The 22989-nt window shown below is 38.9% G+C and overlaps 1 protein-coding gene across 2 annotated transcripts in view; it reads right to left on the reverse strand.

Annotated features, from left to right (window-relative positions):
- Window positions 1-22989, reverse strand: part of sptbn5 (spectrin, beta, non-erythrocytic 5) — a 54231-nt gene that overhangs the window by 14298 nt on the left and 16944 nt on the right. For both annotated transcript variants that reach the window (XM_017476891.3, XM_053682471.1), the window contains exons 16-57: window positions 21995-22147; window positions 21720-21850; window positions 20811-21062; window positions 20391-20678; window positions 19976-20219; window positions 19674-19813; window positions 19478-19577; window positions 19152-19322; window positions 18726-18890; window positions 18154-18380; window positions 17732-17918; window positions 17096-17278; window positions 16892-17005; window positions 16627-16784; window positions 16410-16542; window positions 16050-16195; window positions 15712-15826; window positions 15512-15622; window positions 15219-15398; window positions 14022-14225; window positions 13116-13265; window positions 12675-12779; window positions 11782-11970; window positions 11546-11701; window positions 11225-11416; window positions 11022-11117; window positions 9589-9707; window positions 9336-9450; window positions 8715-8828; window positions 8406-8527; window positions 8164-8326; window positions 7784-7972; window positions 7613-7690; window positions 7255-7427; window positions 7075-7165; window positions 6745-6891; window positions 6471-6608; window positions 5396-5652; window positions 5117-5303; window positions 2692-2904; window positions 2131-2327; window positions 2-206 (exon numbers count right to left, since the gene is read on the reverse strand). In XM_017476891.3, coding sequence (XP_017332380.2) covers window positions 2-206; window positions 2131-2327; window positions 2692-2904; window positions 5117-5303; window positions 5396-5652; window positions 6471-6608; window positions 6745-6891; window positions 7075-7165; window positions 7255-7427; window positions 7613-7690; window positions 7784-7972; window positions 8164-8326; window positions 8406-8527; window positions 8715-8828; window positions 9336-9450; window positions 9589-9707; window positions 11022-11117; window positions 11225-11416; window positions 11546-11701; window positions 11782-11970; window positions 12675-12779; window positions 13116-13265; window positions 14022-14225; window positions 15219-15398; window positions 15512-15622; window positions 15712-15826; window positions 16050-16195; window positions 16410-16542; window positions 16627-16784; window positions 16892-17005; window positions 17096-17278; window positions 17732-17918; window positions 18154-18380; window positions 18726-18890; window positions 19152-19322; window positions 19478-19577; window positions 19674-19813; window positions 19976-20219; window positions 20391-20678; window positions 20811-21062; window positions 21720-21850; window positions 21995-22147 — 6798 coding nt within the window. The remainder of the gene's footprint in view (window position 1; window positions 207-2130; window positions 2328-2691; window positions 2905-5116; window positions 5304-5395; window positions 5653-6470; window positions 6609-6744; window positions 6892-7074; window positions 7166-7254; window positions 7428-7612; window positions 7691-7783; window positions 7973-8163; window positions 8327-8405; window positions 8528-8714; window positions 8829-9335; window positions 9451-9588; window positions 9708-11021; window positions 11118-11224; window positions 11417-11545; window positions 11702-11781; window positions 11971-12674; window positions 12780-13115; window positions 13266-14021; window positions 14226-15218; window positions 15399-15511; window positions 15623-15711; window positions 15827-16049; window positions 16196-16409; window positions 16543-16626; window positions 16785-16891; window positions 17006-17095; window positions 17279-17731; window positions 17919-18153; window positions 18381-18725; window positions 18891-19151; window positions 19323-19477; window positions 19578-19673; window positions 19814-19975; window positions 20220-20390; window positions 20679-20810; window positions 21063-21719; window positions 21851-21994; window positions 22148-22989) is intronic.

Genomic DNA, 22989 nt, shown 5'->3' on the forward strand with positions numbered 1-22989 from the left:
CCTCAACATCTTCAAGATCTTGGCCAAAATCATCGGACTCTGCGAGGGTCTTGCGAGAGATGAGCCAGCTTTTGAGGTCTCTGCTCTCTCTCTCAAACACATAGAGATTGTACTGTTCTTCCAGTGCTGCACGATAGTCTGAAGACAGCTGCAGCAGAGTTTCATACTTCTTTTCCATGTTTATGACACTCTTGCTCACCAAATGGCTGCAATTAAACATATTTAGTGTTTTAAATGTGAATTCACTCAGTTCAGATTGCTGCTATCAGGGGGATATACAACGGAGGGTATTTGGTGTTGCAACTGTGAGACTTAACAAATGTGTTATGTTGTGTGAAACCATTTAAAGGTGATATTTAACCTTTCTTTCTTTTTTAGTCTTTGCTGTGCAATGAAATACAGCTCCAAACAATGCTCTCCAGTAGGGGAAATAAGTATTGAATGCATCAACATTTTTTTCAGTAAATATATTTCCAATGAGGTTGGTTATTCACATTTTCACCAGACATCATTATTAGCAAATAATTAATTAATAAAGAATTCACAACATTAATGACCATAAATAAAGTTATGTGTAATAAAGTGGAATGACACAGGAAAAAAGTATTGAACACGGTAAGAAAAAGCAGTTCTCCAAAGCAAGGAAAGGCAAGGAACCAGCCGAAGTCCGTGAGTAATTATACCCCCTATCTGTGCAAAATAATATCAGCTGGGTTAGTAAATTGATGGTCTATAAAAAGGTTTTTCGTAACCAAGGTGTAACACAAGAAACATTTCATGATGGGTAAAAGCAAAGATCTCTCCCAAGACCTTTGGAACCTTACTATTGCTAAACATTGATGGAATTGAATACAGACATTTAAAAATTTCTGAATCCTCTAGTAAGCACCATTGGGGCCATTATCCGCAAGTGGAAGCAACATCACTCCGTCATCAACCGGCCATGCACAGGAACTCCTCACAAGATTTCTGACCAGGGAGTCAGATGAATAGTCAGAAGAGTAGCCCAAGAGCCAAGGACCACCCAGAAAGAGCTCCAGAAACACTTGGATGCAGCAGATGCCATCATCACAGAGCTGCCATCCAAGGCGCTAACTTGCCATCAGGAGCAACTTGGGGTTCAGTGTCTTGCCCAAGGACACTTCGGCATGTGGAGTCATGTGGGCCGGGAATCAAACCACCAACCCTACGATTAGTGGACAACCCGCTCTACCATCTGAACCACAGCCGGCCCTTTTAATAAAGAAAAGACATGTCGACGCTCGTTTAAAGTTTGCTACAATGCATTTGTACAAGCCTATACAATACCGGGAGAGTGTAGTCTCATCAGACGAGAGCAAAATTTTACTTTCTGGCTGTCATACTACACAACATGTTTGGAGAAGTTTTTAGGTGGAAGCATCATGGTGTGGGGCTGTTTTTCATCGCATGGTAATCGGCAGACTTCATATAATTGAAGGAATGATGAAGGAAGCCCTTTACTGGAAGATTCTAGAGAAGAATCTGCTGCCATCCAGCAGGATGATTAAGATGAGACATGGGTGGACCTTCCAGCAGGACAATGATCCAAATCATAAAGCAAAGGAAACTCTCAATTGGTTTCAGAGGGAAAAAAATCAAGGTGTTAGAATGACCCAGTCGATCACCTGACTTGAATCCAATTGAACAAGTTATAAAGACAATATGATTAGAAGAATGGGCCAAAATCACACCTGGATACTGCGGCCCATTAATGTCTTCATACAGGAAGTGTCTTGATGCTGTCATTACATACAAAGGCTTCTCCACTAAGTATTAAATAAATTTCAGTTCGCATCTTCAATAATTTTTTTCTTTGTCATTCTGCTTTATTACACATACATTTATTTATGGACTTTAATGTTTGGATTTCTTTATATGTGTGGATATCTTGAGTTAATACCAAAATCTGGTGAATAGCCTCACTGGAACTATATTTACTGATTTTTTTTTTTTAAGCATTCAATAGTTATTTCCCTCACTGTATGTTCAGTGCTGTGGTGTTTGTTGATAAATCTTGAAAATAACATGGCAATCAGTTTAACCTAATTGATGCATACCTGCACACCGAGATGTATTAAGACTGCTCTAAACTTGCTTTAATGTCTGTACCTGTTGGGGTGGCCACATTTCTCCATTTCAGCTCCAGTCTCCTGCAGGGACTTGACTTTGTCATGGTGGTTGACTAACTCCAGGTCCACTGCATCTAACTTCCTGAGGAGTGCCTCTGTGGACTCCTCACTTTTCCCATAGTCTCTGGACTCTAGCACTGGCTTCAACTCCTCCATCCACAGCTCAATCTCAGAGACCTGTAGAAAAACATAAGGTGTCTAAGACAACCTTACATAAACCTTTTAAAAAAGTCTATTCATATCTAAAGGAATTCCCTAGCAATGATTTTGTAATTGTTCAACTTAGCAACCCACCATTACATTTTAAGACTTGGCAATGCAAAGTGGCATTGGTGAAATGGTCATTATTCATCACTAATTATTATAGTATTATGGATTATCATGTTGCAAATGAAATCATATATTCTTTCTTTCCTATTATTATGCTAGGTCCTTTTGTTAGTTCTTCTTTAAACGAATAGTTATATCCAAACAAATACATTATGGATGCCAGAGTCTGAGTAAATCTTACTAATAAAAACTGGACAAATTGATCTCACACCTCTGAGAGGAAGGTCTGGATTTTCAGGGCTTCTTTCAGCAAGCGGCCTTTATTCTCAGATTCTTTCGTCAAATTGTCAAAGAGCTCCTTTAGTTCAGCCACTCTTGCACCGATCTCTTGTGAGGCAAAGTGCTTCCCTCTTACCAAGTTCTGTCCTGCCTCAAGTACTGCCTGCACCAGAGGGGTACGACCTGCAATTTCCTGCATCATCATCTGAAAAGTACAGCATTCCACACTAGTAAATACACGTGTGTTTTATATCACAGTGTCTTCTGTTTGAAACAGGCACACTGAAGACAGCCATATGCACTGATGCAAGTTTATACAAGATATTTTTAGAGCATTTTAAACATTATGTGAATTAGTTTTCATTAATTGCACTTTTATATTATTAGGGATATACAGTGCCCTCTGCTAAAATTGACACCCTTGGTAAATATGAGCAAAGAAGGTTGTGAAAAATTGTCTTTATTGTTTTTGTTAAAAAATAATTCACAAAAATATTCTGCTCTTATGGATATCAAACAACTGCAAACACAACAAAGGTTTATCAAAAAATATCTTTGTTAAAAAAAAGGTGTGTTGCACCTATTTTTATTGGCACCCCTATGAATGCATATGAGAAAAATATATTTGAAGTATATTTTCATTGATATTTAAAAAAAATTTTAGTACACCTGGGTGACTAGGAATAGGAAACTGTTCAACCATGACTTCCTGTTTCACAGGGGTATAAATATGAGGTAACACACAGGCCAAATTCCCTTAGTTATTCATAAGAATGGGTTAGACCAAGGAATATAGCTGTGATGTGCGGCAAAAGATTGTTAAAGTTCACAAAATGGGAAGTGGCTATAAGAAAATAGCACAAGCATTGAAAATGTCAATTTCCACTATCAGGGCAATAATTAAGAAGTGTTTTTATTCATCACCACAAGCTGTTTGGAAGGGTTTCAAGAAAAAAGCTTCTACTCTCATCCAAAAACAAACTCAAGCGTCTTCAGTTTGCCAGACACTACTGGAACTTCAAATGAGATCGGGTTCTATGGTCAGATAAAACCAAAATATTTTTGGCAATAAACACCAGAGGTGGTTTTGGCACACACAGAGAGGTAGCCATATGGAAAAGTACCTCATGCCCATGGTTAAATATGGTGGGGACTCTTCAATGTTTTGGGGCTGTTTTTCTGCCAGAGGACCTGGACATTTTGTTAGGATACGTGGCATCATGGACTATCAAATATCAACAGATATTAAATGAAACCTGAATGCCTCTGCCAGAAAGCTAAAAAATGGGCCGTGGTTGGATCTTCCAGCAGGACAATGATCCAAAACATACATCAAACTCAACGCAAAAATGGTTTACTGACCACAAAATCAAGGACCTGCCATAGCCATCCCAGTTCCCTGACTTGAAACCCCTAGAAAACATGTGGGGTGAACTGAAGAGGAGAGTCCACCAGCATGGACCTCAAAATTTGAAGGCGCTGGAGAGATTGTGTATGAAGGAATGGTCTCAGATCCCTTGCCATTTATTCTCCAACCTCATCAGGCGTTATAGGAGAAGATTCAGAGCTGTTATATTGGCAAAGGGAGGTAGCACAAAGTATTGAATAAAAGGGTGCCAATAATTGTTGCACACCTATATTTAATAAAGATATTTTTTTGATAAACCTGTGTTTTGTTTGCAATTGTCTGACATCCATGAGAGCAGATTATTTTTGTGATTTTTTTAACAAAAGGTCAAAAAGTTAAACAATAAAGACAATTTTTCACAACCTTATTTGCTCATATATACCAAGGGTGCCAATATTAGTGGAGGACAGTGTACTTCTCTGAGAATCAATATCTGCACCAATACTTGTCTGATATTTTGGAATGTTATTAGATTGGATCAGTTTCGAAATATTTTCAATACAGTCCAATTTTCAATCCAATAGACACACACCTGGAATGCTCCAGAACACCAAACTGCCAAAAGTTCTGTTTTTTATAGCAGTAGTCACACTTCTTGATATATAACTAATCTTGTGCATTTCATTAGTAACACCTGGCTGCTAATTACTTGTGTCATGATTGTGGAAGTAGGAAGGGTGTACTTCTTTTTTCCCATCAGGTTTCTGAACGTTGGTTTACATTTTGGAAAAAGATGACTACATATAGAAATCTGTGTTTTTTTTGTGGTCACCTGAGGTTATCGGTTTGTTTACAGATGTTGGTGAGAACCACAAAATTGTTATTTAGGCCCTGATCAATAAAAACACAGAAGTGAAGAAGGGTGTACTTTCCTTTCCAGATGAAAGTATGTCTAAGGGATCTATTAATAATGAATTTCTTGTGATGAAAATTTGAGTATCATATATGTTGAATATATCTAAAACTTTTACCACAATAACTGTGAGCTGTAACACAGTTAAACACTGACCTGGTACTTTTTGACCACTGCTTGTGTGCTTTCGAGCGAAGTACCGTAGTCCTTTGAAGCTGTTGCCTGTAACTTGTCCTGAATCCATACCATTTCATCTTCGATGTCCCGGTAGAACTGGAACAGTATCTGCCATGATTCCAGAGTATCTCTACGAGACTGGAGTGGCTCAGCCAGAGCATTATACCTGAGGAAAAAAGGTAGAAGCAAGCAATTTATATTTCTGTGTTGTTCTTTATATTTCAATTTTCACTATCAGCAGACCTAACCATAAGGTACCTGTTGGCCATATGCCAAACTTGTTGCTGAATCTCCCTAGCCTGAAAATTGCCTTGATAGCTGAGATTTTTGGCTGTGTCCACCAGATTCTGGACTTTTTCCCGATGTCCATCCACCACGTCCTCCAAGCCTTGTAGATCCTTTAGTAGTCTGCTGACTGAGGCCAGGTCCTCCCCACAGTCTTTCTGACTCAGCTCAGCTTCAACTGAATCTAGCCGTTCTTCAACATCATCCAAGGAGCGTAGGAACTGCAGTGCCTGCAGGATAAGGAATGAGGCAGAGAAGTGATAGTGATACACTGTATGTTACGTACACTATATGTCCAAAAGAATGTGGACACATGACCTTCAAACCATATGTGTGCAATCCCCTAGGGAAACTATTGCCACAAAGTTGGAATAGTTAAAATTTCCCTTCACTGGACGCAGAGTCTTAGCACAATCATGTTCCACTGCATGACAGTGCTCCTGTGTACAAAGTGAAGTCCATGAACACTCTAGTTGCCTGCACAGAGCCCTGACCTCAACCCCACTGAGCACCTTTGGGATGAACTGGAACACTGACTGTGCCCCAGGCCTACTCATCCTACATCAGTGCCTGACCACTACTGCTCTGGTGGCTGCCACAGCCATGTTCCAAAATCTATCGGAATGGGGGGTTCAAAAGGCACATATGGCTGTCATGGTCTGGTATCCACAAACTTTTCGCCATATATTGTATGTATAGCATTACATTTTAGAATAATGATGGGCCTCGAACCTTAAGTATCCCTTTATAATAAAACAAAGAACAAGAAATATTTTGTAGTAATATTCAGGCTTATATGACTAACCTTCATTTATTTGGCACATGCAGCACTTATATACCCAATTTGAATTTTAGACAGCCCCATTACTCCCTGTATGATGCTCTTAAGAATTCATTTATGTGAGGAAATAATATTCAATTCATATTTGTAGTACATAATTCCTTTTGAGTAGCAGATAGTTGAAATGCTGCAGCCATGCATCTTTTTTCCTGATAAGGACACAGGCTACCACAATGTAAACTAATCTATGCAATTCTTGTTATATACCTGATATGCTTCCTGTAAACGTGATTTCTTCTCCTTGCTGTTGATTAAGAGCTGCTCCCAGCCTTCACTGAGATCAGTTATTCTGGGTTTTATTTTGTCCATGGCTGGATGACCAGCAGCTAGCATCTTCTCACCTTCCTGGAATTTAAATATAATCTCCATGATATTCTTGATATTCATGATACTGATTCTGAGGGTGTTTTAGTATTCTGCAGTTTGCTTTATAATTTTAAGTTTAAAAAAAAAAACAACTAATGTTCTGATTTGCTTTTACCTTCGTTAGGGCTTCTATACAGTTGCGGTTGGCGAGGATCTCAGCCTCAAAGCTCTGGTGTTTCAGTATCTTGGCCTGCAAATTAATGGGCTCTCTCCAGCTCTCATCCTGGGCCACTGATTTCTTCTCGTTCAACCATGAGCACACCTTAATGATAGAAGAAGAGTTAGGATATATGCACATTAATAAGAATAAGAAGGACTTCAAAGGATTTCAAGCGAAAATTTATTAGATAATAATTATGCATTAAATACAGAAATACGGAAAAGCAAAGTAATTATGATGGCTTCAAGCAGAGAAAACACTTGTTTCTTTTTTGCATTGGCATACCTCATAACTATCTTCTAAAAATTTTTGTAGCTGGACTGATTCCTCCAAATCCTTTTGCCGGGCTTTACTCATCTCCAACAATCTCTCTTTTCTGGAAAAAAAACAACAAAAAAACCTTATGACCATACTGAACCATTAATTTAGAAGTGTTTTTATATAGAAAAAAGGGTTACAGCTCACCTCAGCTGAATTGCTTTGCTCTTCTTTGTGATGTTGTCTGAGTCATAATGTTTTCTCTGTGTCAGCTGTTGAGCATATCTCTCCACCTCTTCAACCTGTTGTAGCTGAGCTTCTAGAGAGTTCTCAAACAAAGCATGCTTCCTCTGCAGAGCCTCCACTTCTGACAAGGAGCTCTACAAAGACGAGTGTATACAAACTAACAATGAATAGTTTTCTGAATCCTAGAAAGTAGTGTCTTCAATTAGTTTCAATGTTCACATCGGACTAGTTGCAAATTCGCAAATTTTGCTTTTCAAATACAATTTGAAAAGTATAAGCGCTATAATATTTTTTTAAATCACACTAATAGGTCACTTACCCCAACATCTTCATTGGCCAGAAAAGCTTCTATGTTGCTCAACAAGCTCTCACTTTGCTCCAAATTATCAAGGAATACCTACACCCAATCAATCAACATATCATGTTGATTACTTTTCAGGTAGAAGCATATGGCATTAGCAAATGTACTGCAATGCATTGTTTATAATACCTGAAGCTCCAGAGCTTGGTCCAATGTTGTCTTCCTTTCTTCCCATGCTTGAATGAGCTTTACTTTAGCATCTTGGAGTTTGCTTAGGGCTTTTTTGATCTCTGCGATTTCACTATGGCCAGACGTCACTAGGTTCTGTCCAAAATTCTTCACTGAATCAATGCGGTCACCACGTGCATCTATCTCTGCCTTCAGTCATAAAAGCAATTTTTCATATGAATAAAAATCTGCTTTCAGTTTGTAGGATTTCTGCTTATCACTTTCTACCATGTCTATCAATGTATGTAATAGATCATTGTTGTGTTCAAAACAAATTTTTTTTTAAACTTATAAATATATTCCTCATCAGTCAGTGTATAATTAAGTTTGGGAGCCTTTACTTTCCAATCCTGGTGCTCCACTATAAGACTTTCTGCTTCAGCTTTACTCTTTGGCAAGCCCTTCTTTCCCATTTCCACAGTCTGCTTCAGTGTCCAGTCCAGCAACAGACGCTGGTTAGCTTTAAACAGCTGGAGCTGGTGTGCCTCCTGTAAACGTTCTTTCCTGTAATGACATTAAAATGAACCCAATGCAGTTTGTTACACTAAAGCTCTGTCCTAAATGGTATAATGTCTCAGCTCACCTTAGTTTCATTTCCTTGTCCAGTTTCATCAGAGTGCTGTTTATTTCTTGCTGCTTCTTACTTAGCTTGTCAGAAAGGTCACGATGAGTCCTTAATTGACCTTTGGTCTCTTTTTCCAGGAGCTGATTTAAAAAATTTTTTATTTTTTTTTAAAAAGACCAAGAAACATATTCTTGGTGAAATGAATAACTGGGGTGCAATGCAAGTATAATAATAAGACAGAGTGTCTTCATGTCTTGTAAAACAGAGCAATATGATTGATAAGACATCGATCATCTTGCGTGTACTAAAGCTCTAAGGAATACTCACAGTGCTTCTGTCTTGGATAACTCGAACCTCCCGTTCCATCTCTTCATGCCTACGTATAAGGTTCTCCACACTCTCTACATCCTCTCCATAGCCCTGACCTTGCAGTAACAGCATCTGCAGGCCCACAGAAAGGAACATAAATGCTAGGATTTGTTTTGTACAAGACGAAGGATGGTGTTTGACAGGTGAATGTGTCTTATCAGCTTTATGTATTCCATGGCAAGTTGTAGTTGGTTAGAAAAGGTATTTTGTTCACTGACGTTTTGAAAATTGCATGCACAGGAATCACTACGATATCCCGGGGGGGGGGGGGGGGGGGGGGTGAGTGTCCTGTTTGCAATACTTCTCAAGTTTCATCATTGTTGACAGGATTGTCATTAAAATATATATATATTTTTAAATAAATGTTTAACCTCATGTCATTGGTGAATATGTTAATATATGGAATATGGTATATGGAATTGAATATGGTGAAGGATGGCAAATAAGAGGTGTGCAGGAGAGTAGAAGTGCATTCTATAAATACAGACTTTGCTTTGTTCGACACTATGACAGAAATGTCAGTGGCACTGTAATATGGTCCAAAGATAATTGACAAAATCATGGTAATGAAAACCTTACCTTTTCACTTGCCCTGTCTCTGACCTCCTCAAGATCACGGATCAGCGAGTGGACCTCCAATGCTTCTTTTAACTTCCTCTTATAGCTGCTCAGGTTTCCGTGGAAATTACTCCATCTGTCATGTGCAGGAGCAGTGAGCACAGCACAAATGTGGGTATGCTAATGAATATTTGCTTGGACTTGTAAAAGCTTCTAATGTTGAATGGAAGTTAGAGGGAGCTAGTTAATATTATGAAAATGCATACTAACTGACCTCTCATTAAGTTGCTGTCTACGCTTCTTCACAGTGACCATCTCATCACAATTCTGTCTCTCAAGTCGAGCTGCCAGGTTGTTGATGGTCTTAATGTGAGCATCATCAACAGTCACATCCTGGCAAAGAGGGATTAACTTTATAATGAACCGTTTTATTAGCTTCAGCACAACAAACATGGAAAAATGTCAATTAGAAGCCCATAGAGACACTTCCAAATGACCAATTACAACGCTCAAGAGCTCCTCCTATTACTACTACTGCTACAACTAACACCAGGCGAGTGTGTGTGGCAGGGACTATTTTGATGCTAGCACTACTAATATTAGCACCTCGGTTGATTACTGTACAGTGGCCCTGACCTCTGTAGTGATGAAGTGCTTTGAGATATTTATGAAAGACCTCATCTGCACATCTCTGTTCAGCACGATAGGCCCACTCCAGTTCATTTACAGATTAAATAGATCCACAGACAATGGCATCTCCCATGTCCCACACACCACCCTATCTCATCTGGACATGGGCAAGGGGAACTATGTGAGACTTCTGTTCACTGATTAGTTCAGCCTTTAACACTATAGTCCCCCTCAGGCTGTTTGGTATGCTCAGGGTGCTGGGCCTGTACTCATTACTCTGCCGCTGTCTTCTGGACTTTTTAACTGCTCAGCTGCAGGTGGTGAATGTAGACAGCTTCACGATGGTGCCTGGCCAGCAACCTGTTCCAAAACATCAACAAAACCTAGAAACTGCTTGCAGACCCCGGTGGAGAGAATGAGCAGTAACTCAGCGAGGACCAGTCAGGGACTTTGCACGCTTCAACTACATTACGGAAGGTGAGACAGTGCCTTCAACGTTTATATCAGCTGAGGAACGTTTACATCAGACAACAGACTGTACTGATCACTGCGGTCTGGAAAGAGTCTCCACAATCACATGGCCAGGGCTGAGAGACTAAGGAGGAGCTTCTTTCCCCAAACCATCAGAACCCTAATCTCCTGACCACAAACTCCCTTCAGCTCCTGTGCTCTTGTTTTGTCTGTACTCTCCCTTACTCCTACACTCTTTGGAATAGCTGCATCTCATTTCACTGCACTTTTGTACCTGCTACAAATGTGATGAATAAATCTTAAATTTTACTGCCACTACTACTACTGCTACTACTACTACTACTACTACTACTAATAATAATAATAATAATAATAATTTACGTCTCTGGATAAAAAAAAAATGTTGCACTGTGTTTTGGTTACTCCCTCCCCTTCTCCTAATACCAGCACTAATATAATATAATATAATATAATATAATATAATATAATATAATATAATATAATATCATATCATATCATATCATATCATATCATATCATATCATAATAATGGAGCATCTAATTTCTCATATTTTTTAAATGCGAAACGTTACATCCTGTGACTTACCCCAGGGCTGGAGCTTCTGAACTCACTTAGTTTCTTCAGTAGTTGTTGGCAATGTTCATAATCCTCCCCAAGATCCCCAACATTAATCATGACCTCCTGGAGAGGAAGTAAAGTTAGAGAGCAGTCTTATTAGTTTATATTTTGTCTGAGAAACCTTGGAATTTAAGGTCCTCAACCATGAGTCTAAAGCTTGTTTTTCTTACCTTCTGTCTGATCCAAACTTCTACCTGCTCAACTTTCTGAAGGAACTCAAGAAAGTCACGGTGGCCTTCTAGAACTTTCCCCCGGGCGGAGATGGCTTCTTTCAGAGCCTCCCAGTGCGAGATCAGAGCAGAGACGCTTTGTTTCACCTCCTTGGACTTTGGATGACGAAGAGAGACCAGCTCTTCTCCTGTCTGAATGAATGGATAGAATCAAGTATATGAAAATAGTGTAAAAGCTAGGGATCTGTCATTAGCACATTCTCATGCAATCACATACCACAATATACAAGCCATCTTGAAGCACCATGCAAAAGGCCTCACCTGCTGGACAGAGTCAATTATTTTTCCATGAGCCAGAATCTCTGCCTCAAACACCTGATGCTTCTGCAGTAGCTTCATTTTGGCTTGAAGGTTGCTCAGGTCCATTTTGGAATCCTCCTGCATCTTCTGCATGCGCTCCGACACCCATTCCTCAGCCTGAATTACAATTCATAACAGATTAATTGAACTATTACAGAACATTACTCCCTATTGCTCTGTGGTGAAGACTGCGATACCTCAGAGGCATCCCGGGTGAAGATGCAAAGAAGCATAGAGAGCTCAAGTTCTTCCCTGCGTTTCATGGACAGATCTCTGATTCGTTCCCTCCGTGCTCTGAGAGAGTTCAGTGTTTTTTTGTAGTCGCTTTTTTCTCTCATTACCCCGCCTTTGCTCAAACGGTCCGCTGATTCCTGAAGCGCAAACATCTGCAAACAGGAAGATCCTTATTCCTAAAAGTATAATATCTCGCTATATTGATATATTATGACATACTGCAATTGGTTAAGCCTGAAAGAACATCTACTGAGTCGTAATGGCAACATCATTAATAATGGTTAATGTTAATTAATGCTGATAATCGTCAAGTATGTTATGGTAGTTGCAGTGACAAACTCAAAATATTACAGCTCAGATTGTTATCATTCCCATCCTAGGTTCTGAATCAACCCTTGTAATGAATTCATGCTACTACAGCGCATGCAGTAGAGAACATCACCCTTGCAGTTCTGTACCACAAACAAAAACACCCTTCATCTAATACAGTCATGGGAAAAAGAAAGTGTACCCTCCTTCAATTCTCTATTTTTATTTATCAGGGCCTAATTAACAATTGTGTGATCCTCACCAACATGTATAAAGAAACAAATAACCTCACAATAACAATAAAACAACAACAACAACAACAACAACAACAACAACAACAACAACAACAAAAACACAACAGATTACACAACAAAAGTTAACCAACATTCAGAAACCAGGTGGAAAGTGCACCCTTCCTATTCCACAATCATTAAGAGAGTAATTAGCAGCCAGTTGTTACTAATTAAATGCACAAGATTAGTTAGTCACCAAGTTCTAAGTGAATTATAGTAATAAATGTCAATGAATAAAAAAGTATTGCACCAACTTTGTCTTCCTGAGTGCTAAGAAGTTTTTCAAAGGCTTCATGGCGTTTGATGAGCCTCTCTGTCTCATCCACTGTTGACCCCAAATCGCTATTTTTCAACTGGACCTGCAGAAAAAAAGATCATGAAATTCGAGTAAGACACATGATAAAATTGCAGTAAAACTGTGGAACAAATAAAGATCTGTTATGTATCAGCTGAATGTCATGACACCATGACTTCAAGCAATAAATCATGTCCCCAGACTTTTCTGGATTATTCTGTGTTTGAAACCACCAGGTGTTCATTTCCTTAAAAAGTGTCTTCACCACCAATGTGGACTTTTGCCAGAAAAGTCTGCCAAGTCCATTCATCATTTGAGAGAGTTTATTTTGAAGCAAATTAGTACACTGTTAAAAAAAAATCTAAGGCCCAGTGAATATCATATGTATTTGAATTCCCACCTCTTGGGAGTTGGTGAGCTTCTCCATGTGTTCGATGTCTCTGTAGAACACTTGTTCCTGATAGGTGTTCTCCAGCCATTTCTGCTTGGATTCCCAATTAGCTGTCAGCCTCTCTCTTTCACCCCGCAAAGCTCTCAGTTTTTCTTGGACCTGGCAAACAGAAGGCTTGTTTATAGCTTCTAATAAAGCTTGTGCAATATAACAATTTCATTTTCTCTATACGATATTACACTGCCAAAATCCCGAGATGTTTGCTCTACAACCTTGCATTTTGTGTATAGGACCGCTGAAATTTAACATCGCCGTAAGGTAGTATGAGTTATAACTTAAAATATTCAGAAAAGAGCCCTTTTCTCCACAATAAAAGAGGAGATAAGCCAATCACCATATGAATCTGGAATGACCTGTGCAGGCATTTTGAAATCTCCAATATTATCTGACAGCTCCTGGAAATCCAGGACTCTTTAGGTCTCGCCTTTAGGTCAAGGTAAATGGAAAATCTATAAACATGTGACTTAAATAACTTTAGACAATTTAGACATTAGACATCATTTAACTCTGATTTAAGGTGGAAAATGCTCAACAGCATTGTTGGTTTTTGGCCAAAAGAGAAAAAAGCTAACATTTTGAATCTAAAAAGATTAAATAGGCCTTACAAATTGTTAATGGGGATGATATGATTGAAGTCGAATCACCTAAAAATCAACCATCAATCACAATTGCTGCTGCTGGCATCCAACAGTGTAGCTGGTAGTATTTTTACAGCGTGCTCTACTCTACTTAACCTTGAAATGGTGGAAATGCCCATTTTCCTGTGTTTTTTTAGGGTTAGGTTCATTTTCTCATAAGACATTTTACCATCAGTGATAACCTTGATATAAGAAAATGACAAAAAGAGATATTCACTTCATGAGGATTGGGAATATCTTGCTCCTGTAGGCGTTGACCCATAGCTACAGCCTGAGCGTATGTCTCCTCATGGGCTATGATCTCAGCCCACAGCTGCTGATGCTGGAAAAGCTGCAGGTCACATGTGGCCACATCCCGAATAGACTCCTCTGCCTTCATGCCACTCAGCACGTGAGCACACCACAATGAATAATCCTGTACCTAAGGACAAAAAGTGGCAAAGAAACAGAGGTCTTGTATCTGGTTACACCTGCCCTAATGCCTGTCCACTTTCCTAATATCAATACTAGACTTTTTCACCAGCATACAGGATGTGCTGTTAACTGTTATGTTATAAGTAAGGAATAAAACACAGCAGGGCATTCAGTTACAGGAAAAGAATCAATTACTGTACGGGACGGTGTGACGCACTCAGGGCTGTTGATTATTCTCCGATAACATCATGTCCTGAAGTGTTTTATTCCTCTTATGCAATAGCAATGCGCCAATGATTACAATTTCCTAATTATTAATAACTGACATCACTGTTTGTAGTTATAGTTAATGTTGTGTAACATCTACGAAACAAGTCAATTCCTACCACTTATGTTATAGCAGCTAGAAACTGTCGTTCCCTCACCAGCCTCTCTTTTCTCTCTCTCTCTCATGAAGTTAATAAGGTTTTGGTTTTTGTTTTTTTGTTCGTTTTTGTTTTGTTTTTTGCATCTCGCAGCTTGACTTGGTACTGAGAAACCAGAAAGTGCAAAGTTGTCTGTCCTGGACAGTTACAAAGAGAGACCCCTTTCATAAACGGTAAATAAACTTATAGAGATCTTAGAAATGAATGGACATCTTTGTTAAATAAGAACACATTTTGTAATCCATTTATGATTAGGTTTAGAACATGTAAAGCATTCACTATATTAAATAACCATGTTGTTAAAAATGATTTAACTAAACATTAGATGAATTTAACAGCGCTGTGGTATAATAATAAAGAATGAACTGATTCTACTAAAATTATAATATTAATATTATATTATTAATATTATATTATAGAATATTATTATAATAATATTCTACTGAAACAAATGCACTAAACCCTGCACATTTACTCTCATTTCTGAAATGATTTTTGTCCATTTTATACCAAGTACAACATAAAAATGTGTGTGTGTGTGTGTGTGTGTGTAACCGAGAAAAAGAGACAATTACTGTCTTGAGAAACAAGTAATGCTGTTTGACAAGCCGTAGCTCTTGCTCCCTCTGCTCCATGCATGTGCGGAGCTTCTCCCAACTTTCCACCACCTCCTGCTGTTCCTCCTTTATCTTTCCTCTTAGTTCTGCAGAGCACTGGTCTAAAATAGAGTCCGCAGTGTCCAGTAGCTCCTGCATCTGTACAAATACCAAGCAAACACACATGAGTAAAATACAAATGCCATCAAAATCACTTCTGTTATTGAGTTTCATTGTACACTTGGGGGTAAAATTTGGATGTTCTCAGTTACCTGCAGCTCACTTCCTGCCAGCTCGTTTACCAGTGCTTCATGCTTCCTTAGCTGCAAATCGACCCCTTTCAGGTCTTTGGCGATATCGTCAGGAATGCACTTGGACCTGTCCTGTTGGATTACAGAGAGAGTCGTAGGTTACCACACTAACAGCTCTATTGGGTTTAAAAGGTCACTGCGTTGTGTTTGGGTTTCAGTACCTCTATGTGTCCAAAAGCATCAGTCAAGTCTTTGTAGACCTTGTAACATTCCTCAGATTTACGCAAATTCTCCTTACGAGTTTTGGCCAAGTGCTGCAGCTCATCCCATGATTCCCTGACATAAAGCAATAAAAAACCATTATTGTCATTTTCAAAAATGACAGTTCCTATAAAGGTAGATGGATAACCTTTTACACACATTACAGGTTCCTGTTTCACAGAGTGTCATGTACCAATGGTAACAGAACATGACACATTCATGCCACTATTTTAAATTCAAACAGGTTGCTGTGGATGTTGCACTGAAGTTTTCAAATAATTGACATGTGTGCTCATACCTCAATTGCTCTTGTGTTTCTTGGATAAATTTACTCTCAGGATGGTTGTTTTTTATGAGTCTGTGTGCCAGCTCTTGACATGAACGCATCCTCTCCCAACCCATGTCTAGCTGCTTCAGGAAGACCTCAAACCTTCTCTGCAGGTGCTGTCATAGATCAGATCACACTCAGGTACATTTCTGACATACATGAACATTTGTCACGTGCCAAATTCAGCCCAATTAATTCACTCTCTTTGCTTTAAATAAAGCTCATTGTTATAGACACGACAATTAAATGCACAGATTATGTTGGTCCTAAGGTTTTGGTTTTTATATTTATTTTCATTTGTGTAAAACCAGGAAGTAGCAGTTTTCTCACCAGGACATGCTCATAATCTGAGCCGTAGTTGTCAGATGAGGCAATCAGCCGCTCCTGTGATATCCAATCTTCCAGTTCTGAAGACTCCCTCTTAAATTCGTGCAAGTGGAGGGCATCCTGGAGTCTTTGCTCTCTGTCGCACAAAGCATATAGCATGCACGATGTACATAACACACGTCGGTACACAGTTTAAACCTGTAGATTTTTCTGCAATTACCTTACTGCTGCTGAGTGCTGGAGTTCAGTTAGCTGAGTTTTAATGTGGGTGTACGGTCTTTTTACTTCCTCTAAGCCCCATGCATGTACAGCCTGTTCCACCCTGGACTTTAATTCATCCACCTGGGCAGAAAGTACCTCAATCTGCCCCTCCACAATCTGCAAAGATAAAGTACTACTGTAGAAACATAAACCTGTGCTCTACCTATAACCCCACTGGTTAACACGTAATACACTTACTAACCCAGGTACAGCTTCTTACTTACTTGATGCTGCTTCATAAGGCTTTGTGTGGCTAATGCATTTTTGCCATAGTCCGCGCTGACCAGAGCTGATGTTTCGGATAAGCAGACTTCTAATTCAGCACAGTCAAGCAAGATCTGCATGTAATCATATATAATTAGAGAAAAGCCACACTTTATCATGATGCACGTAGGAATTGCTGTAGTCTGCAGAGATGTAGCTGGTACCTGTTCTCGCTTGACTGCTTTGTTGAGGTGGGAAGAGCGTTTTTCACAAGCATCTTCAAGTTCATCCCATGCTGCAGACAAATGCTTGCACCTTTGGAGCACTTCCTGATTGCCCATGGCCCTACCTCTGTCCAGTACACGCTGAAGATACTGCCTGTGGGCGTTGACCTCTGCTTGCAGCTCCTGTTGGGTTTCAGAAGTGTGAAGACGAAGCTCTTGAACAGAATTATAGCAATAACATGGGCGGTCATTAATGTATTTTCTCTAGCATGTGCTTTCTCCAAGACACATGAAGCCAATGCATCTTTTCAAACTGCTGCTCATAGTAATACATCACAGGGCAGCTGAACACTCAGAGAAAAGCACGAACAGCCTTTGTCCGCATACACGAGGTCACTGATTGACGGGAGACAAAGTAATGCCATCCCTCCTACCCAAAAAGCACAGCCAATTTAGTTCTCTTGGATTCAAGGATGGCCTTTGCCTGGACAGGATTAAAACACATGATCTCCCATAATATGGCGAATGCTTTTGGTCTTTTGAATTAAATAACAATAAAGCGGAGAGTGTTGGTCCATTTGGGAGCTCCATGAATGCGTTTTCTTATATGCCGTTGCTTCACTCTTGAATTCTAACCTTGTGTTTCTGTAGAAGGTTGATGGCCCCAGCTAAGGATTTGGTATAACTACTGGTATCTGCTACAGGTTCATGTTCAGCGATCCAAGCAAGTTCCAAGTCCACATCGTGGTAAAAGCTGTAGAGTGCCACATCTTCTTCTAACTGGTTTCTGCGGTGATCCAGAGGCTTTTCTAGAGACTTAAACCTATCAAATATAACAAAAGAAAATGAAAGAGACTGTTATATCTAGCTTAACTAATGAATATATGAAAATCAGTCAAGGAATATTATAATACACAGATCAAATGGACCCATATGACTATGAAACATTAATTGACAAGATTATGATCAGATTCTTCGAAACTCTGAATACAATTTAGAACATTGTAAAGCGTTTGAGAAAAGCATCGAGTATAGACCATATTAACAGTGGAGCTCACAGTTTCAGGTACATGTCTGTCTCATGGAGGATTCTCTGAGAATCAAAATGGTTTGTAGCCAGGTGTTTGGCGTGGGTGACGATGGAGTTAATTTTGTCCGCAAGTTCCTGAGCTTCCTGCTCGACCTGCTTGTGTTCCTTCAGGAGCATTCGACTCGAGCGAAGGTCGTGGCCTTTAGGTGCATGCTGCAGCATCCGCTGAATTTCCTCAATTTTGACTTTTGCATCCTGAAATAATATGTTTAACTTATTGTTCTTTCACAACACAGAATTCACATTTTATGAAGGGAAATGTAGCCTCGAAGGTGAATTATGACTTTAAATTGTCTGATTTTTATATTATATATGTATTCCGTGTCTGATTGGTCAATCTTATCATAACGCATCTTGTTAGTTTAAATCTGGAATATCTTGTTTGAATTAATTTTTTTGCCAAAACCTATATGTTACTGTATGTGTATATGAACATATGTGTTATTTGTTAAACAGTGTTTCCAATTTTTGCAAGTTATGACATTTTAAAACAATGAACAACATTTTCTTATTATACCAGTGTTAGGAGCTCAAACATACCTGAAGTAGCTCCATGAGCTGTTCCTGTTGGCCAGCCTGTCTTAGCTTGCTCCCTCTCTCTGACATTTTTCTTTGGAGCTCACTCCATCTACTCTGCACTTGCCGAGCCTTTCTCCGGATGCTCTGACTGTTATAATGGTCCTCAGCCAGCATCTCTTCTCCTGCCTTCTCATTTAAAACAAACCCAGTAAAATTTACAGACATGCCTTTAAATTGAACAAAGTTATTATCTGAGGGGCACAGATGAACCATAAAATAGGATGATGTTAAAAATGCACACGCTCTATGAGATCTTACTGGTGATTAACACTACAGTAAACATTTGGTTTCCATGTATTTTTTACAGTTTCTTTTTATGAAAATAAACTATGGCTTAATTTTCCTCAAATAAATTTAGAGAAAAGTCATATGCTTATTGTAGTGTACCTCGATCAGCCTGTCCAGAAGAACTTGATTGGCCTGCATCTCTTTCTCTGCAGCCTCATGCCTTTTAAGTTTGCGCAGGATGTTGGTTGGGTCTCTGTAAGATTCGTCCTCAGCTATCTTAAATTTCTCCTCCATCCAAATTAGTAGCTCTTCTGCATCTCTGTAAAATTCCTGCCATAGACAAAAAAAATGTAAGCATTAGAGCGATTAGTGCTGCCTAGTTACTGTACAGTCCTATTCAGTTCAGTGAATATCTACTTGGCTGTATTTTATATACAGTATGGAAAGCAGTCACTGTGTCCTTTATCATACATATGTAGTAATACCTGGTATGCTTTGGAGGCAAGTAATTCTATATTTCTTTGTTTGCAGCTGTCTTTGAGCTTCTTGTTTCGTTCTTCAATGGCACAGGATCGCTGCTGAATCCTGAGAGAACAGATTCAAATATAAGAGCATGTTTCATAAATACGCTAAAATGAAATACAGAAAAAACAGTAATTAGGACTGAAAGTTTCTCCTCACTGTTTGGATGCAAAGTGGCATTTGTCAATGAGTTCCTGACTCCTGTCTTGAAAAAGACTTATACTCTGGTCAAGAGCTACTAGCAAACCTTCCAGCTCCTCTTGGCGGCCAAGTAAACTATGAACGCCATCTACAGTGTCCTACACACACACATATAATGCATAAACATAACATAAAAGCAATTTGAAATAGAACAGTTAAAATAATTATTTCCATCGATTCCATCAAAAAAAGATTTCCGACTCCTTTTGCATAAAGCTGTAATTTAAATGATTCCCCCAAACAGTTACAGTTGATCTTACCCCTAGGTCTTTGACCTTTAACCTGGCTTCATGACCAGCTATTGTAGCATCTATACGATCTGCCTCTTTGTTCCACTTCTGGAGTTGAAGTTCTTGTTCTAACCGTCTGTTTCGACTGGACCAAAGTTTGTCCAGCCTGCTCCATTCCTGCTTCAGTTGAGCCAGTGTTTGTCGGATATCCTTAGCGACTTTGTCTCCAGATGATGCCTCCAAAGACTCAGCCAGCTTCTCCATGCTTATCAATCTGAAATAAATGCCACGTTATAGCCAGTATTTAGATGCTCCTTTTTTTTATTCTGTCCTACTTTCTATATTTTGTAATCGATCATGCAAGGGAGTTTAGAACACTTAGTTGTTCTGAAATCCCTTAATTATATTTTCATTTATTTACTGATGCAGTCAGGTATTACAAAACCTTTCTTTCTGCTGCTCAATCTCTAGCTTCAGTTCCTGGTTTTCGTTCAGTAAAGCTTGAGCGGAGGCAACATCAGAGCTGTTCTCTTCTTCAAGCAAGCGCTCTTCCACCACCCCAGCCCACAGCAGCAAATCTCTGGACTCTTTCTGGAAGAGTTGCAGGCGTTGAGCCTCCTCTATAACACTCTGCCTTTTTGCAGCCTGGCCCTTGACCTGCCGCAGCAGCTCCTCCAAAGCATAGACCTCCTCCATGATAGCGGCACTCTCTGCGGGGCTGCAGTCACGTTTCCTGTAACATATGTAGGGCAAGCACAATGAAGGGAAGTGAAGAAAATGAAAATTGTAGGATTATTACCTTATGTCCTAAACAATGTGTATCGTTAGGTTTTAGACCTTAATGTCGTGTGCCACACAGACTCACATTTTGGCCACATTCTTTAGGTATTCTATCTTCCTCTCGAGGGCTTCGATCTCCCTTTCAGCCTGGGCCTGACTCTGTTCTTCAGCCTTCAGGGCTGATGCTGAGCTGCCCACACCAGCCGTATCCAGCTGGACCATTTTTTCCTGGAGCTGCGATTTGGCATCTTCACAAGTGTGCAAGAAGGACTTGATATCAGCTGAGCTGAGCAGTTCCTGACCCCTCTCATCCTTCAGGGCCTGTATATGCTCCCACCTGAGGACAATATATATATATATATATATATATATATATATATATATATATATATATATATATATATATATATATATATATATATATATTTTTTTTTTTTTTTTTTTTTTTTCCCAGTACAGCACAGCACTTATTAGCCATGTTTCCATTCAAGTTGTGAATTTAAATTATGCGAAAAATTGGAATATCACATAAAACATTTGTCAATAAAGCACTTTTCCAACCCATGTGTTCAAGAGAACATAATCGTCAGTTCTGGGGAAACTGGCACAAAGTATCAATACAAATGGAAGTTGTTGCAACCGGGGATGCAACAGTTCTGGGAGGTAATTATTCCAAATCATTTGGATGACAATCTTGGCTCAGGCATTTCACAATGACAAAAACATTTGAGATGCTATGCAACGTGATTGGTCTGCTTTTCTGAGCCAATTATAGCGATTTGTTGATGTAAACTCATGACTTTTTTGATGCGCATCGATGAATTTATTCCGTAAATGTGTTTCCATCGTAGTTTATGAATATGTCTTCTTATCAAATAATAAATAAATAAATAATCAGCCTCAGTGGAGCATGATTGATTTTATTCGCATCTGGGGATAGATTCTGAAGTCATTATGGTGACAGTTGACAGGGTGTAAAGCCATTTCCTATTACCTCTGTGTGACCTGAGCATATCTGGACTGAATCTCTTTCTTCTTGCTGTGCTGCTTTTTCACAAGTTCTTCACCCAATTTAGTGATGTCATCAAGCTGCCCCTTCCCACTAGCCAGCTCTGTAAGAAAATTCTGTGTGGGGAAATGATGACAGGTTTAGTACAGTTAAATTATATGATGAATGGATGCAAATTACAAGCATTATCTGTAATGCATTTTTATCTTCTTTTTTTTTTTTTTTTTTTTTGCTGTTGTTGTTTTTTTCAGTACACCCACCTCATATTTGGCCTGCACAGCCTCAGTATTATCAGACTTGGAGCTGAAAGTGTTAAGAATGTTCTCCTTGTCCTCCATCCAGGACTCAAACTCATCACAGGCGTTATAAAACCGATGCAATCGAGCAGTCTCGTCCAAGATTTTTCTCTTATACTACAGGTAAAAATAAGATTCTGTGATATTCTGAACCGTAACAGGTAACAACGGTTGATTTTGACAAAGAGCTCTGAAATTAGAACTGCATTGTGTATCTATTTTACCATTTGCTATATAACGATTCTGTTTTTTAAGACAAATCTTTCAGTTGAAGAATTATTAATCTGTTATACTGTTGGCTTGTTTGATATTTCCTCCTAACTAAAAAAAAAAAGAAAGAAGAATATAAATTTTCTGACCTATATTATGGAACTTGTAATCTGACAGTAATATCTGAATATGAATTCTGGCTATTTGAATTATACACATCACATTACATTTAATAACTGTACAGTTTTGCCAGTTTTCTTTGTTTCGAACTTACTAGGAGTAAGATTCACAATTCACTATGGGTAACATTTGCATAATTTGGAATGACAGGTTATGATTTGAAATAAAATAAACAAACCTCAAAAATATCTCAGAAATATATATTTTATGTAACGTAAGCCAAAGGTGAAGCATTCAGGATTCCCAGGGAAAAGTAGATGCTTTCAGAGTGGACAAAATCAACATTTAGCTAATAACAGTAGTCTGCCATGCTCATGACTATGAAGTCAAGAGACATGGATATAAACTGTAAATGCATAGAAAATTTTATGTTCTACTGAAATAGCTATTAAGCAGCTAATAGGAAAGCTAGTTAGCATAACCTTATTAACTAGAATGTTACCTAACTAGTAACACTGGGCATATATTAAGCACCAAGTGCTTATGTACAAAATGAGCTACCTGATTAGAACATTTGAGATTTATATTTATGGTCTGGACTTTCTAAATTGTAATGTTTTTAAAGACAA

This window comes from Ictalurus punctatus, chromosome 9 (genome assembly GCF_001660625.3).
Source record: "Ictalurus punctatus breed USDA103 chromosome 9, Coco_2.0, whole genome shotgun sequence".
Taxonomy (NCBI): Eukaryota; Metazoa; Chordata; class Actinopteri; order Siluriformes; family Ictaluridae; genus Ictalurus; species Ictalurus punctatus.